Source organism: Electrona antarctica, assembly GCF_951216825.1.
Source record: "Electrona antarctica genome assembly, chromosome: 9".
Lineage (NCBI taxonomy): Eukaryota > Metazoa > Chordata > Actinopteri > Myctophiformes > Myctophidae > Electrona > Electrona antarctica.
The window spans coordinates 46,285,993-46,298,691 of NC_136790.1; the positions used below are offsets into that span (position 1 = coordinate 46,285,993).

Genomic DNA, 12,699 nt, shown 5'->3' on the forward strand with positions numbered 1-12,699 from the left:
CTCATTCACAACCAAATAATTACTTTTTTAACTGCATAAAGCTGCATTTAGGAGTTTTACCTTTCAGGCTCGTAACAGGGAATGTTTGTAAAACATATTTGAATTTATGAGGGTCTCAGAGAGTTCAAAATATGATCATTTGCAATCAGGGGTCCTATACTAGGCCCTCTTGTATTTCCCTACAGTCTACTAGTGTCTTTGCCCGAAAACATTGCTGACCAGATCTCACAGCATGTTGCAACATGAAGCTTTGTGAGCTTGTAGATCTATTTTCCAAACGTTCACCCCAGAATAGGGACTGTAGGGTTCAAGTGGTTAAATAGTATAAAACACTGAGAAATAATAATTAAGTAGGAGTGAGGATGAAAAGGCTGTGTGTTATGTATACATTTTTGGTGGCAAAATATCTTTGCTACCATTTTGTTTGTTGGGTCCATATAAGTACTTTGAGACATGATAGCATTTTCAAATGAGTAGCTTTAATACTTTTTTGGGACAATCATTGTTTCCTCATTAACTCCCATTATATGCAGAGTAGGATTTTGTGCAGTTTACTGTAGATGGTATATGTTACAATTAAGTTTGATTCACACTTATAATTACACACACACACACACAAATTCTATGACATATAAAAGTATGCTATAAAAGTATATAAACATGTAGGCCTATAATAGTAATAAATTAGCATAATTAGCTAATTATTCCCCAAAACAAGAAATGACTATATAACTTTGCTTCACTTAACTTAGAAAGGTGATCTAAGAGTCTAAGTCTATGTTTGTGATGTTTAGAAATTAATCTGTTACCATGGTGCAATCATGCCACCTATTATGCAAATTTAAGTCTAAATTGAATCTAAGTCGTGAAAGAAATGAGGTCAAAATAAAGATATTTCTACATTTTTCACATTTAGTCAAAGATTATCTTAGTCTCTCTAAGACTCTGAGTCTATACATGTCCTGAAATTTGCCATGACTAAATTATTCAACCTTTTGTCATTTAGCATATTTGCGTAAATTATGAAATAATTAGGCTGAAACCCATAAATAGCTATATGTTTTGCTTTACATTTATTGAGAAGGATCTTACAGTCTAAAGTCTGTTTTGATGTCCATACAATAATGTCTTGTCATAATTAAGTTAAATGTAACCTTGATTACTTTAATCCTGGGGCAATGACCTGTCACCCTCATGGGGTTCCTAGCAAGATGTCCCTGAGGGCTTAGCAGTCACTACTTATTGAAATGACCAGTTGCCCTCTGAAAGACCTGAGGAAACAGCAGTCTTACCTCCACCACACCCGAATATCCTTATCTGGTCAGCATATAACTCAATCCTGGCATCTGAGAAGCCTTTCACAGAGGTCTTCGTGCTTTGCATTTGATTGCAGCTCTACCTCATGAATGGCAAACACTGATAACAGTCTTGAAGCAGACACAACGGATCAACTGCATGATCACTGGAAGACCGATAAGCTTGGACACGAAGATAGTTGGCTTGATGGAGCCTGGAAATAGGCACATATAAAGTATATGGCCCTACCACAACAAGGCATATACTAGAAGCAAAGCACAAGAATAGGGCTGTAGAAGCACACATGTCCTATTTCCCAACTAGAACGGTTCATGTGCAGAGTCAGCGTAGCTGGTTGAGAGCATGAGCAGCAGGCCATGCTACTACAATAAAATCCTGGAGGAAGATAAAAGCCAGTAATCCAAAATTCCCTCAATGCCTTGGGGAACTTCACCTTTCTTTTCTCAATGTGATATGCAAGTACGTCCCCTCTGATTCCCCTCTAAAAGACAAGAATTTATCAATGTACATTTCATGTTCAATAAGAATCAGATCCCTGTGCACTGTCACTGGAGGCCTTGTGGACATTATTCAGAGGAGAGAGCAAGGTCATACTCAAAATGCTGTCCAACCAGAAGAGGACTATATGACTTTGGTTATGTTGATCATAACCAAAGATCATATGGCCGTCTCCATATATACACTGACCTCATCAAACCCTGGATAGCCATACATGGAGAAGACTGGATCATCACCTAGATCTGCATATATGGAGCTTCAAAACTAGAGCTGACCTGTTCTGACATTCCATATGTTGATCCTCCCCACCCGTCCTTCCTCTTCGATGTCTCTCATTTGACTGATACCTGTCCATTCAAACTCTAGGCTCCTAACTGATATGACATATCTTATTCTTATAGGTATGCTTATTTTAGACTGGATGCAGGGGCCACCAGCACAAATGGCCGTGCTGGAACTTATGGCCTGCAAGTGTGTACGGACCTGCAAAGCTTTCAGATTGCTCCTGCATTGCCAACAAATTAAAGTGCACAGAAATGTGCAAGCTACAAACCTGCAGCAATAAGAAGGAAGATGAAGTGAAACTGATTGATTATGTGATGATAATGATGAAGATGATGAATACTGAAGAATTTATATTGATATGACAGTGATGATTATGATGATGTTCATTGATTAAAGTGAGTGAAAGACATATACATATACATTTTTCCCTCTGTATGACATGTTTTATTCAAAAAACAGTTAGGCGATTTTTCATTATGTGAATCTATGGTTGGTGTCTTTGAAGGCTGATAACTGCAACTAAGCTACCACTTGGGAACTGCTATCATGTTGAAATATTATCTAGGGATATAGACCTTTTCAAAAAAACATGATAGCATTTGCCACCTTGAATGTCCCTCACTAGTGAAAATTCTGTTCTGGGCCCAAGGACTACCGATGTAGCCTACTACAAAGCATGCAGCTCCACATTCATTTAACAATCTCGGACAGATTTCTGGTGAAATGTATCAAAGAATGTCAATTAATGGTGTAATGTTTATCATCCCTAGTAATCACCATAACACAGCAAAACTCCTCAGTAATAATTTATTCATTTGGAACTCAAATTAAGAGTTGTACAACATACTCAAGATTAATCAGAGGATTTCTGTGCATTATGTAATTTAGATTACAGCAGTGGTTCCCAAACCTTTTAGCCTAGTTTCTCCGGGACCCAAACTAGTGAAAATCACTGCGTAGTGAACTTGTAGATGGTCTATGTTCACTACTTCTTAAACATTTGTTTTCTAATTTATGGAATTTCTTTTATTTATTCATGAAATTTGTATGCAAAATGTTTTTAATTCATGAAAAATGGGGGAATTTTTAAAAATATTTTGAAAGAATTAAAAACAAAATGTAGTTAACAAATGGGGAGCAAATCGATCGAAACGTTGTCATTTGTTAATTCAATAAAGTAATTTACCAAACAAATAGAGACCCATACAAATCCATAACCCAATAAATCTCAGAACTCTAAAACTGGTATCATAAATATATCACAACATAAATCTGCATTACGTTGAGCAACCGCGGTCCTCTTCCATCGACCCAGTGTCCTTCACCTGCAAGTAGGTTGCGTGTGTGTGCGTGCCTTCGGGGCCTTGGGTCCGTGTGTGTGTGCGTGCCTTGGGTCCAAGTCAAGAGACAACACATGTACCAAGAATGCCTGCTAATGAGGGCAAAGTGCTCCCTTATGTGTTGACTATAAACACATCTTTAAAGATCAAATTACACAGTGAATCATGTAGGCACTACATCATTTACTGTAGCAATCCCCTCTAATGATGCTTTTCCCCCCCTACATTGTAGGGGGGGGAAAGAATCATCATTAGAGGGGATTGCTACAGTAGTTGTGTGAGGCCTGCCCTCTAGTGGGGACAATGTGCAATCCCTCTTGGCCAGATACATTACAGCAGTGGTTCTCAAACTTTTTCATTTCATTTTGGCATGACCGTCATTGTATAGGGGAAATGATCAAAACGTACAAAAATTATAATAACAGGTCTTCAAGTCCCTGTAAACTTGCAGATCGAAGGATGAATAGGCCTATCTCACAGCATTTCCCCGCCCCCTTTTGTTGATAGTGGTGTTATTCTTTTTGCGGTCCATAGGCTTCCATGTTAAAATAGGTATTTTCACAAGCCACAAACTACCGTTTTGTAAAGTTAAGGTTTATTCTACTTATTTGAGTTGTTATACCATTGTGTTTTCTTCATATTATTATCGGTCTTTGACATTTTAACATTAGGAAATGTACTTAGATTCTCCAGAGAAAAAAAGTGGTAATGCCTAATGTTAAATGACACCACTATCTACCGGAAGTGGGTGTGGAAAGGGGGCTGTGAGATAGGCCTATTGTACATATCTATCACTCCAGGGGGGAGTGATTATGTGCGTATTCAGTATTCACACGTTACAACAGATATATTGTAGAATTATTTTTTAATTGTTCAATCTGTCATACAGATTTAATGTGCATCAACACCCTTGCTTGAGTTTGTCCATACATTTGTACTGCCAATGCCATCCTTCCTGTCCAACATCAACCCTACGCCATTAGCAGTGCGTTGCTTTTCTTGGTGTCAAACATAAACAGCACTGTAATGCCTGAAAATAGCTATCCGGTACAATTCTTCACAACTAATAAGTAATAAATAATTCACTATATATAAAAAAAGAATACATCGGGATGTAATTGAATGTAATGGATGTTTGCCTTCATAACTAAAGTTAAAAAGGCCAACATCGTGTAAGGAATTTACAAAACAGGGCCAACACAAGCGGGTGACATGACTGATATCATTAAGGCAAATGAGCAGTACGTGTACATGCGGTAAGCTTTTACTGTATATACATACAATAGACATGGTACAATTTGATTTGGGTCCATCTGTGACATGTCTATGCTAGGTTCAACACCATCCTTGAACGGCATCTTGTAGAGCCAAACATACATTGCATGATTACAAAATAACATGCAACTCCATAAACCATCAATCTTTTCCTTATCACAAAAGCCTAGATATTTTTAACCACCGCCTGGGAGAACTAGATGCAAATTGACAAGTCTGAGGATGGCAAAAAGGCAAGTCTGTACATGGCTCTAAAAAGACAAACACAAATAAACGTGAGCATTGTCCTCTCCCTTCATTTCTGACACACAGTCTGTAAAGTTGGGTTCAATGATGAAGTTTTGCTCCATTTTCCCGGTGTAACCTCAACAAGGAATTCAGAGGGCCTAGTGGATGCGTGAGAGAAGATGGTCACCTCATTGATATTGACTGTAGTCGCCAAAGGGGGGAGAGGGCATGGGGGCAGGAGCGGGTTCCTCTGCAAACTGGGGACCTGAGGCGAAGGAAAATAACAGACGAAAACCTTAAGTATTTAACCCATTTAGACCTGAGAACGATTCTATAAAGGTCTTCTAAATCATGACAGTTTTCTGAAAAGCCCCATGTTTCTATGTCAGTGGTTCTCAAACAGTTTCATGTCAAGGACCCCCAAAAATATATGTATTTGGCCGCCGACCCCCATCTGAAAATATGTTGTTCCAGGGACCTCACCAGAAGCAACGATTAGAGTTAAAAACGTTGAAAGAATATATATTCAAAGATTTGCACATTTTCAGGACTTTTCAAAAAAATAGCAGACCTACAAGCTCGTAGTGCGGCTCTCGGTGCGCTGAGCTTGTAGATCTATTTTGCAATAGCTAAAGTATAACATAATGCTTTAAACACCAAAAGGGGTTACCGTCCGGAATGGATTAATTGATTTATGAAGTACCCAGAATTTTCTTCCTATACCTACTATTATAATAGTCTCTTTCTACACACTTTCCTGCTTTTATATTATATGAGCGAATTAAGATGTTACAAAGTAAACGTCCAACAGAAAATTATCTACATTTCCCTGAGAAAGGTATTTTACACCGAAACATGCATCAGCCTCAAGATTAAAACAGGTGCGTGTACTGTGTACAGGAATTTACCTTTGGCAAAAATCCTGCCCCAAAAGGTCAGTGTCCATCCTACCCTAACAACCGGTTTATACTGGAACTTGAAGGTCCTTCAAGCTTTTGCAAAATGGACAAAGTACAAGAACATGACTGGTCTACAAGTAAAATAATCCTTCCAGCACTGTATACAGGTCTAATGTTCAGAAGTCATAGGGAGTCGGATCAAGTATACTATAAAACTGTTCCATCCACAGACAAAGAAAGTTCAACCCCTTTTGGAGTATGCTGCTACCTGCTGTAAAGTGATAATTCCCTGTCGTGTGTTCCCAAGCCAGTCACACTCAATACGCCACGTGCAATCGTTGCGATCGGCTTAGACGTGGGCAGGGAGCACTCGTTTTGCTTCACGTTGATAACTTGTTCCTGTCTGTCACATCTTGCCGTCTGGTGTCCATCGCATCTTGCTAACTCTGACTCAGCAGGAAGCAGAGTGAACCAAAATGAGCACTACCTAATAAAAGCTGGCTTGGGAATTAGCACCCATTTACAAAACATTTCACGTGCACACCAACAGTTAACTATAGTGGGTGGGGCTGTTGCGAAAGGTCAATTTAAAGTCGAACCCAGGTACCACGTGCAAGTGCCAACATTTCTATTGCAGAGCTAAGGATATTTTGTACTCTTGTGCTTCATGCCTACCTAAAATAGATTGCGCTCTTCGCCAACGCATGCATGACTCCAGGTCGATAAGCAACCGATACAACAGGAAATTAACCGGAAGTGAAAGTTTCGCCTGCCGTTAAACCTCCACGTTATCAGAACCAGAAACTCGAATTCCTTTCCCATACTGCGTCCCTGGTCAAAACAAGCTTTATTCAAACGGCCCACAACCAAAGAACCGATGGTCGCGGCCACAAAATCTCGTTTCCGGGTCACAACATACAGCATTTTCCTACATCTGGTTCACGTCTCGCCGGGTTCCGGTGGACCTGCAAGAATAAGGGTTTCACTGAAAAACACTGGCGGTTTAGCAGGCATTAATCAATTAATACCTGCCAGTGAATGTGTTAACAACACAGTTATGATTGCCGCTCTGTGGACTCGTGTACATAGATTGGTGAAAATAATATTGGATTACAGCATGTAAATTATTTTATTTAAAGATGGAGTGCTGTGATTTTTGTACTTTTTCATGTGTTTAAGAGGTGACAGTACTTCATTAGACCCCTTGGCGTGGTTGTTATGTGCAATGATGTCTTCCCTTTGTATTTAGGGTTTCTTCCTGGAGGCTGAAACCTTGACAGTCAAACGTGCCAATGAAAAAAAACTGTACTATAGTGACATCACACTATCAGCCCCTCCCCTAACCCCCCCCCCCCCCCCCCCTTTATCATACAACAACAGCTGTGGGTGTGGCTTCAGTTCAGGTGGATCACCACCCATCACAACCACCAGGCAAACCAGGCATACTTAATGAACTGGTGGGCATGCCCACATAAACAAAATGTTAACAAATACTGTACACGTTTTGGGAAAAATTCTCTCCTCCCATTTTTAAAATTAAAATTAACAAAAATCATGGCACTCCATCTTTAATTTTTTTTAAATTAAATAACTACACTCACCGGTTGGGAACTGTGAGGAAGCAAATCTAGTGAGCAGGATTCCAGCACCTTCTATCAGTGCCAGTAGAATGCCCCCCATAGCTGCAGAGCCCACCATGGCTACCGCTCCGTCTGAGAAGAACACAGAATAGAAATGGAAATGCAGTTCAAATAATGAACACGAACAAGCGTTTACAGCTCTAGCATGGTAGCCGAAGGAATATGTAAATACAGCTACCAAATATAATAGAAACTATCAAGAATCGAGTCTAGTCCATGATGTCCAGTATATTGTATAAAGTCCAGTATATTGTATAAAGTCCAGCATATTCCAAAAAAAAAACGACCAGTTTGAACGTGTGTGTGTGCGCGCTGCAGTGGTCAATAGGTCTGTGTGTGTGTGTGTGTGTGTGTGTGCGCGCGTGTGTGTGTCTGTGTGTGTGTGGCTGCTCAACAGTGACACTGTAGGTCACCCAGCGGTATTGGCGTACTAGGACATACTGTACATACATGGAGACAAACTATACATACAGTTGGGTGCCACCGATATTGTCCCTTATTATTTGACCCATTTAGGCCTGACCTCAAAATTTAAAAAAATCCTTCTAAATCCTCCAGTTTTCTGAAATAAATATTTTCACGATTTTTCAAAAATAGCAGACCTACAAGCTCGTAGCGCGCCACTCGGTGGCGCGCTATGAGCTTGTAGATCTGCTATTTTTCAATAGCTAAATTATATCATAATGTTTAACACCAAAAGGGGTTCCCGCCCAAAATGGGTTAACTGTCCTTTTGCGCCGATCACGCAAACCTCAGCAAAAAGAAAAGGACAATATCGATGGCCTCCAACTGTAGCTGTTCATTGGAGCGGTGCAGCGCAAAAAATAAAATAAAAAACAAATATGGTTATGGTTAAGATGTTGCTTTGCCTCAATAACTGTACTTTACTCTAACTGTACTTTACACGAGATATCTGTATTGGTTAGAGTTGTGTTGTAGGGTCAAAGCTAGCATCTGTTTATCTTGGAAATCTTGTTTATCTAACTCACTTCTTGCAGCAAGGATAGCTCCGGTCATGGCCCCACTTGTGATCGAGTTCCAGGGATCCTCTTTCCCTCGCACTTTTACGAGACCACAGTCGATCATGGAGAAGAGGCCTCCCCATACAGCAAAGCTACCTGCATCCACCGAAACATTTTCAAACAACACAAGCAAAACAAGCATTACACCAAAAACATAGCACGGTATGAAAGCGCTCATATTATTTCGCGAATGATATTATGTTCATCAAAGTGAATGAAGCAAAACATAATGTTCACAATGCTTACCTCCCAACTGTGGGGCTCTGGTCTTGATGGCAGTCATACTACCCTTCATTCTGTGGCTCATCCCCTACAAGTGACATACGACACATGCATTCATTCAAATTCCATCCAACTTAAAAGGGCTATTATTTCACTAACACTTCTGGGGCCTCTAACACTCGCGCGTGTGTGCACTTCATGATTCAATATATTTGGTATTCATTTGATCAGACTTCCTATTCCTTTTCCTATATAACCTCATTGCAACTTCAAAATCCATTTTGAACATCAAGTTAAGAACTGTCTTCTTGAGTGCACACAGACAGTATTCGTTAATTCGTTAAGTGTTTTAAAGTGAAATACCCCTTCAATAACAAATACAGTAATAGACATTTTCTCAAGCATATGCTCCCATTATACTTTGTGCACACTTTTGTACAGTCCTAGGGCCAGATAAATAATGATGACCCGTCTCATTTATCCTCATATCACAACAAGCCCCATATGGATCTCTGCCATGTACTGTACAGTTGGGTGCCACCGATATTGTCCCTTATCATTTGACCCATTTAGGCCTGACCTCAAAATTAAAAAAAATCCTTCTAAATCCTCCAGTTTTCTGGAATAAATATTTTCACGATTTTTCAAAAATAGCAGACCTACAAGCTCGTAGCGCGCCACTCGGTGGCGCGCTATGAGCTTGTAGATCTGCTATTTTTCAATAGCTAAATTATAACAATGTTTAACACCAAAAGGGGTTCCCGCCCAAAATGGGTTAACTGTCCTTTTGCGCAGATCACGCAAACCTCAGCAAAAAGAAAAGGACAATATCGATGGCCTCCAACAGTACATCATATCCAAAAAGCAAAAGGTCGGGGGAACCTGCTCTCAGAAGTTTTATTTTCTAGCGGGCAAAGAAAATCTAACCGAGCGTTTGAATCAGATTCAGATAAGCCTGGCGGAAACCAATAGAAGACTTCCGGAAGGTCTTAACAAAAGAAATGTGGAACTGGCTGACTAAATAAGCGAAAATGTTATACACAGTATATTGACAGCAGTAGTAATAAATTAAAAGACAAAGAATGTCTTCATTATACTTATATATCTCCAACTTACAGAAGGTGAATTTCGGAACCCTTTGACAGCCTGGAAAATACCGCCTCCGATGGCTCCCATTGTGAAGGCACCCCCACAGTCGTCCACAATCCTCCAGGGGCTAAAACACCACAAACAAACATTAGGAAGAGAACAGCTTGGGTCCACGTTTATGTCACTACTGATAAACACTGCAACAGTGTTGGAAACGTCTATTAGTAATACTAGTATTAGGGACGTGAATTATCGATTAACGCATTAATAGTTAGTTGATACGTTTTGATAAGGTTATCGATCGATTAACCGGTTAGTTGATAAGCGTTTTTGTAAAAAGAAATCTGAGAATCTTCCCTCAATGTCTAATATACAAATCTACATTTTACTGATATACAGAGATAATACAAAAGTCATATTATATTCCTTGTTCATCAAATATTTATTTGGCCATTGACGATACAGGGCCAGGCAATGGCATCATAATGTGTTACAGAATTACATTCACAGAAAAACCACCCAATGATAGAACCACCAACTTTTGTATTAATTACGATTAGTTATTAACTGATAACGACTAATTTCTTAACAGCGATTAATCGATTAACTATTAACATCCCTAACTGGTATAAATACAAAAGTTAAACATGTGAGGCAGTAAATTCTGCCGTGATGTAAATAGGTTTACATCACCCAGGGGTGGTCTTTTAGGTGATGTAAATATAGGTTTACAACACACAGGGGTGGTCTTTTAGGTGATGTAAATAGGTTTACATCACACATGGGTGGTCTTTTAGGTGATGTAAATAGGTTTACATCACCCAGGGGTGGTCTTTTAGGTGATGTAAATAGGTTTACATCGCCCAGGGGGTGGTCTTTTAGGGGTCCCAGTCCTACTAGTACAGTATTGAGTACAGTATTTCTTCTCAGGAGCCCCGGAGTTTGACACGAGTGCGTCCTCTCAATTTAGTGAGCCTGAGGATGCAGGCTATTTGCGTGTTTTATGTGCAAGATTATGCATTATTGCTGTAATCTTAAACTCAATCTCAATGCACGGCAAAACAGGTATCAAAAGGTTTAGTTTATATACAAACACAATCATTTACCCGTCGGATTCTGTTAGATGGTGCTGCTGATGCCGATTAGGAATAATGTTATGGTATAAAAAGCTATTTAGAAATACCAATGGTATGATTTTCAATCAATACCTATACAAAAAAAGAATCACACTCATGTGATTCATCATACATCGTTCACATCCCGGCCAAACACAATTGGCATCCTCACTTTTTATCCTCAAATCTGTGGTACACACAAAGCTGGCTATAGGAGGGGCTAGCACCCCTCAAAAAAAATCAGATTTCCAAAAGCTATGCAACAGGAGGGGTTCATTAACCTTTGTTAATTTACGTGTTTGTGTAAATAGACACAAAACCCATTTCCTCATTTAAAGGAGCACACACACACACACATAATGGCAGTTCAATGTCCATTTGTAAATAGATAGAGATCACCAATACAAACATTAGTTGAGATACACAAGCAGCAGACATTATTAATTAAATATGTATCTATCCCCAAAAAGCTTCACTCCCGATAGACACACATTGTCCCTGAAACATGACTGTCAAAATCGTCTCCAGTCCAGGGCCAACACTGTTGATGCTATTATTAGGTCTCTAACCGACCAAGTAAACAATGATCCAAGGTTACCGAGTTGCTATTGCTAACTGCAATGAACCCAAATCGGTAACAGTACGTTACTGTAACCGATTTGGGTTCCTTGCAGTTAGCCTTTAGCAAGCAGAGCAGAGAGCACTGCCTGGGACATCAAGGCTACTAAGAAGGCTAGAGCTTTGAGCACACATGTTATGTTTTGGCTAAGACATGTCTGTCTAAACCCTGGCTGGCCGGCCCTGATATGACTGACCGGTCTCCTTGCTCTGTCGAGAAGACTGAAGGCCACTACAGTGAGACATCAAGTAAAAACCCATGTCATAAATAGTACAATAACCCAACCGGACATCAAAACAAGCCGATGTTTGTTCACGTTGTAAGGCAGTTTCAGCCACAATGCCACAACATACATACAAAAACAGTAAACAACACAATATTAAAGGGAAGCTAATGTAGCTAACGTTAGCACTGCGAAGGAAAGGTTTGGTCTAGAAAACAGTTCACCACCTGCTTGTCTTTCAACTCGCCTAACCGTGAGTTTAGTGGTACAAGTTCAGTGCTTTTCAATGTTATTATAAAATAATGGAGGTGACAGTTATTATTAAGTGTAAACAGGTGGATACCACAGGCGACAAGGTCACACCGGCAGCAACGTGATCAACATGATGTTAGCATTCAGCAACAAGCTGGGCTGGTGGTCCCCGGACCCCCCAGCACCACGGAACGAATACACAACCTAAAGCTACTTCATCAACTAATTAATTAAGTTAATGAAGTGGTTGAGAGACGCTACAAACAGCATTATGATCTATTTAGAAGTGGGACTCACCACGGCTCCCTAGCATACTCCTCCATTTTGTTCTCTAGCTGTTCCCTCTGACGTCACCGTACGACGAAGCCCGTTAGGTTACCAACGAATGAATGACGCAACACTGATTATTAAAGGGACACTCCGCACAATAATTATAGTTTCCGCGGCGCTGACACGCACGCACGCACGCACGCGCGCACACACACACACACACACACACACACACACACACACACACACACACACACACACGCACGCACGCACGCACGCACGCACACACACACACACACACACACACACACACACACACACACACACACACACACACACACACACTAACTAAACACTAACTTTGATTCACTAGTCATTTATTTTTCTTCTGCTTAACCACAGTAA

General features: G+C 40.1%; 1 protein-coding gene across 2 annotated transcripts; it reads right to left on the bottom strand.

The window, feature by feature from the left end:
- Positions 1 to 4,286: 4,286 nt before the first annotated feature.
- On the bottom strand, positions 4,287 to 12,420 carry timm17a (translocase of inner mitochondrial membrane 17 homolog A (yeast)). Of its 2 annotated transcripts, XM_079510538.1 has the most exons (7): positions 12,322 to 12,420; positions 9,843 to 9,942; positions 8,751 to 8,814; positions 8,472 to 8,600; positions 7,444 to 7,554; positions 6,762 to 6,807; positions 4,287 to 5,208 (listed from the first exon to the last, which is right to left on the bottom strand). In XM_079510538.1, the coding sequence occupies exons 1-6, from the start codon at positions 12,345 to 12,347 to the stop codon at positions 6,782 to 6,784; spliced, it is 456 nt and encodes a 151-aa protein (XP_079366664.1). In that variant the 5' UTR covers positions 12,348 to 12,420; the 3' UTR covers positions 4,287 to 5,208; positions 6,762 to 6,781. The 2 variants fall into 2 exon arrangements, with proteins under 2 accessions (XP_079366664.1, XP_079366663.1); XM_079510537.1 differs by lacking the exon at positions 6,762 to 6,807.
- Between the last annotated feature and the right edge of the window lie 279 nt (positions 12,421 to 12,699).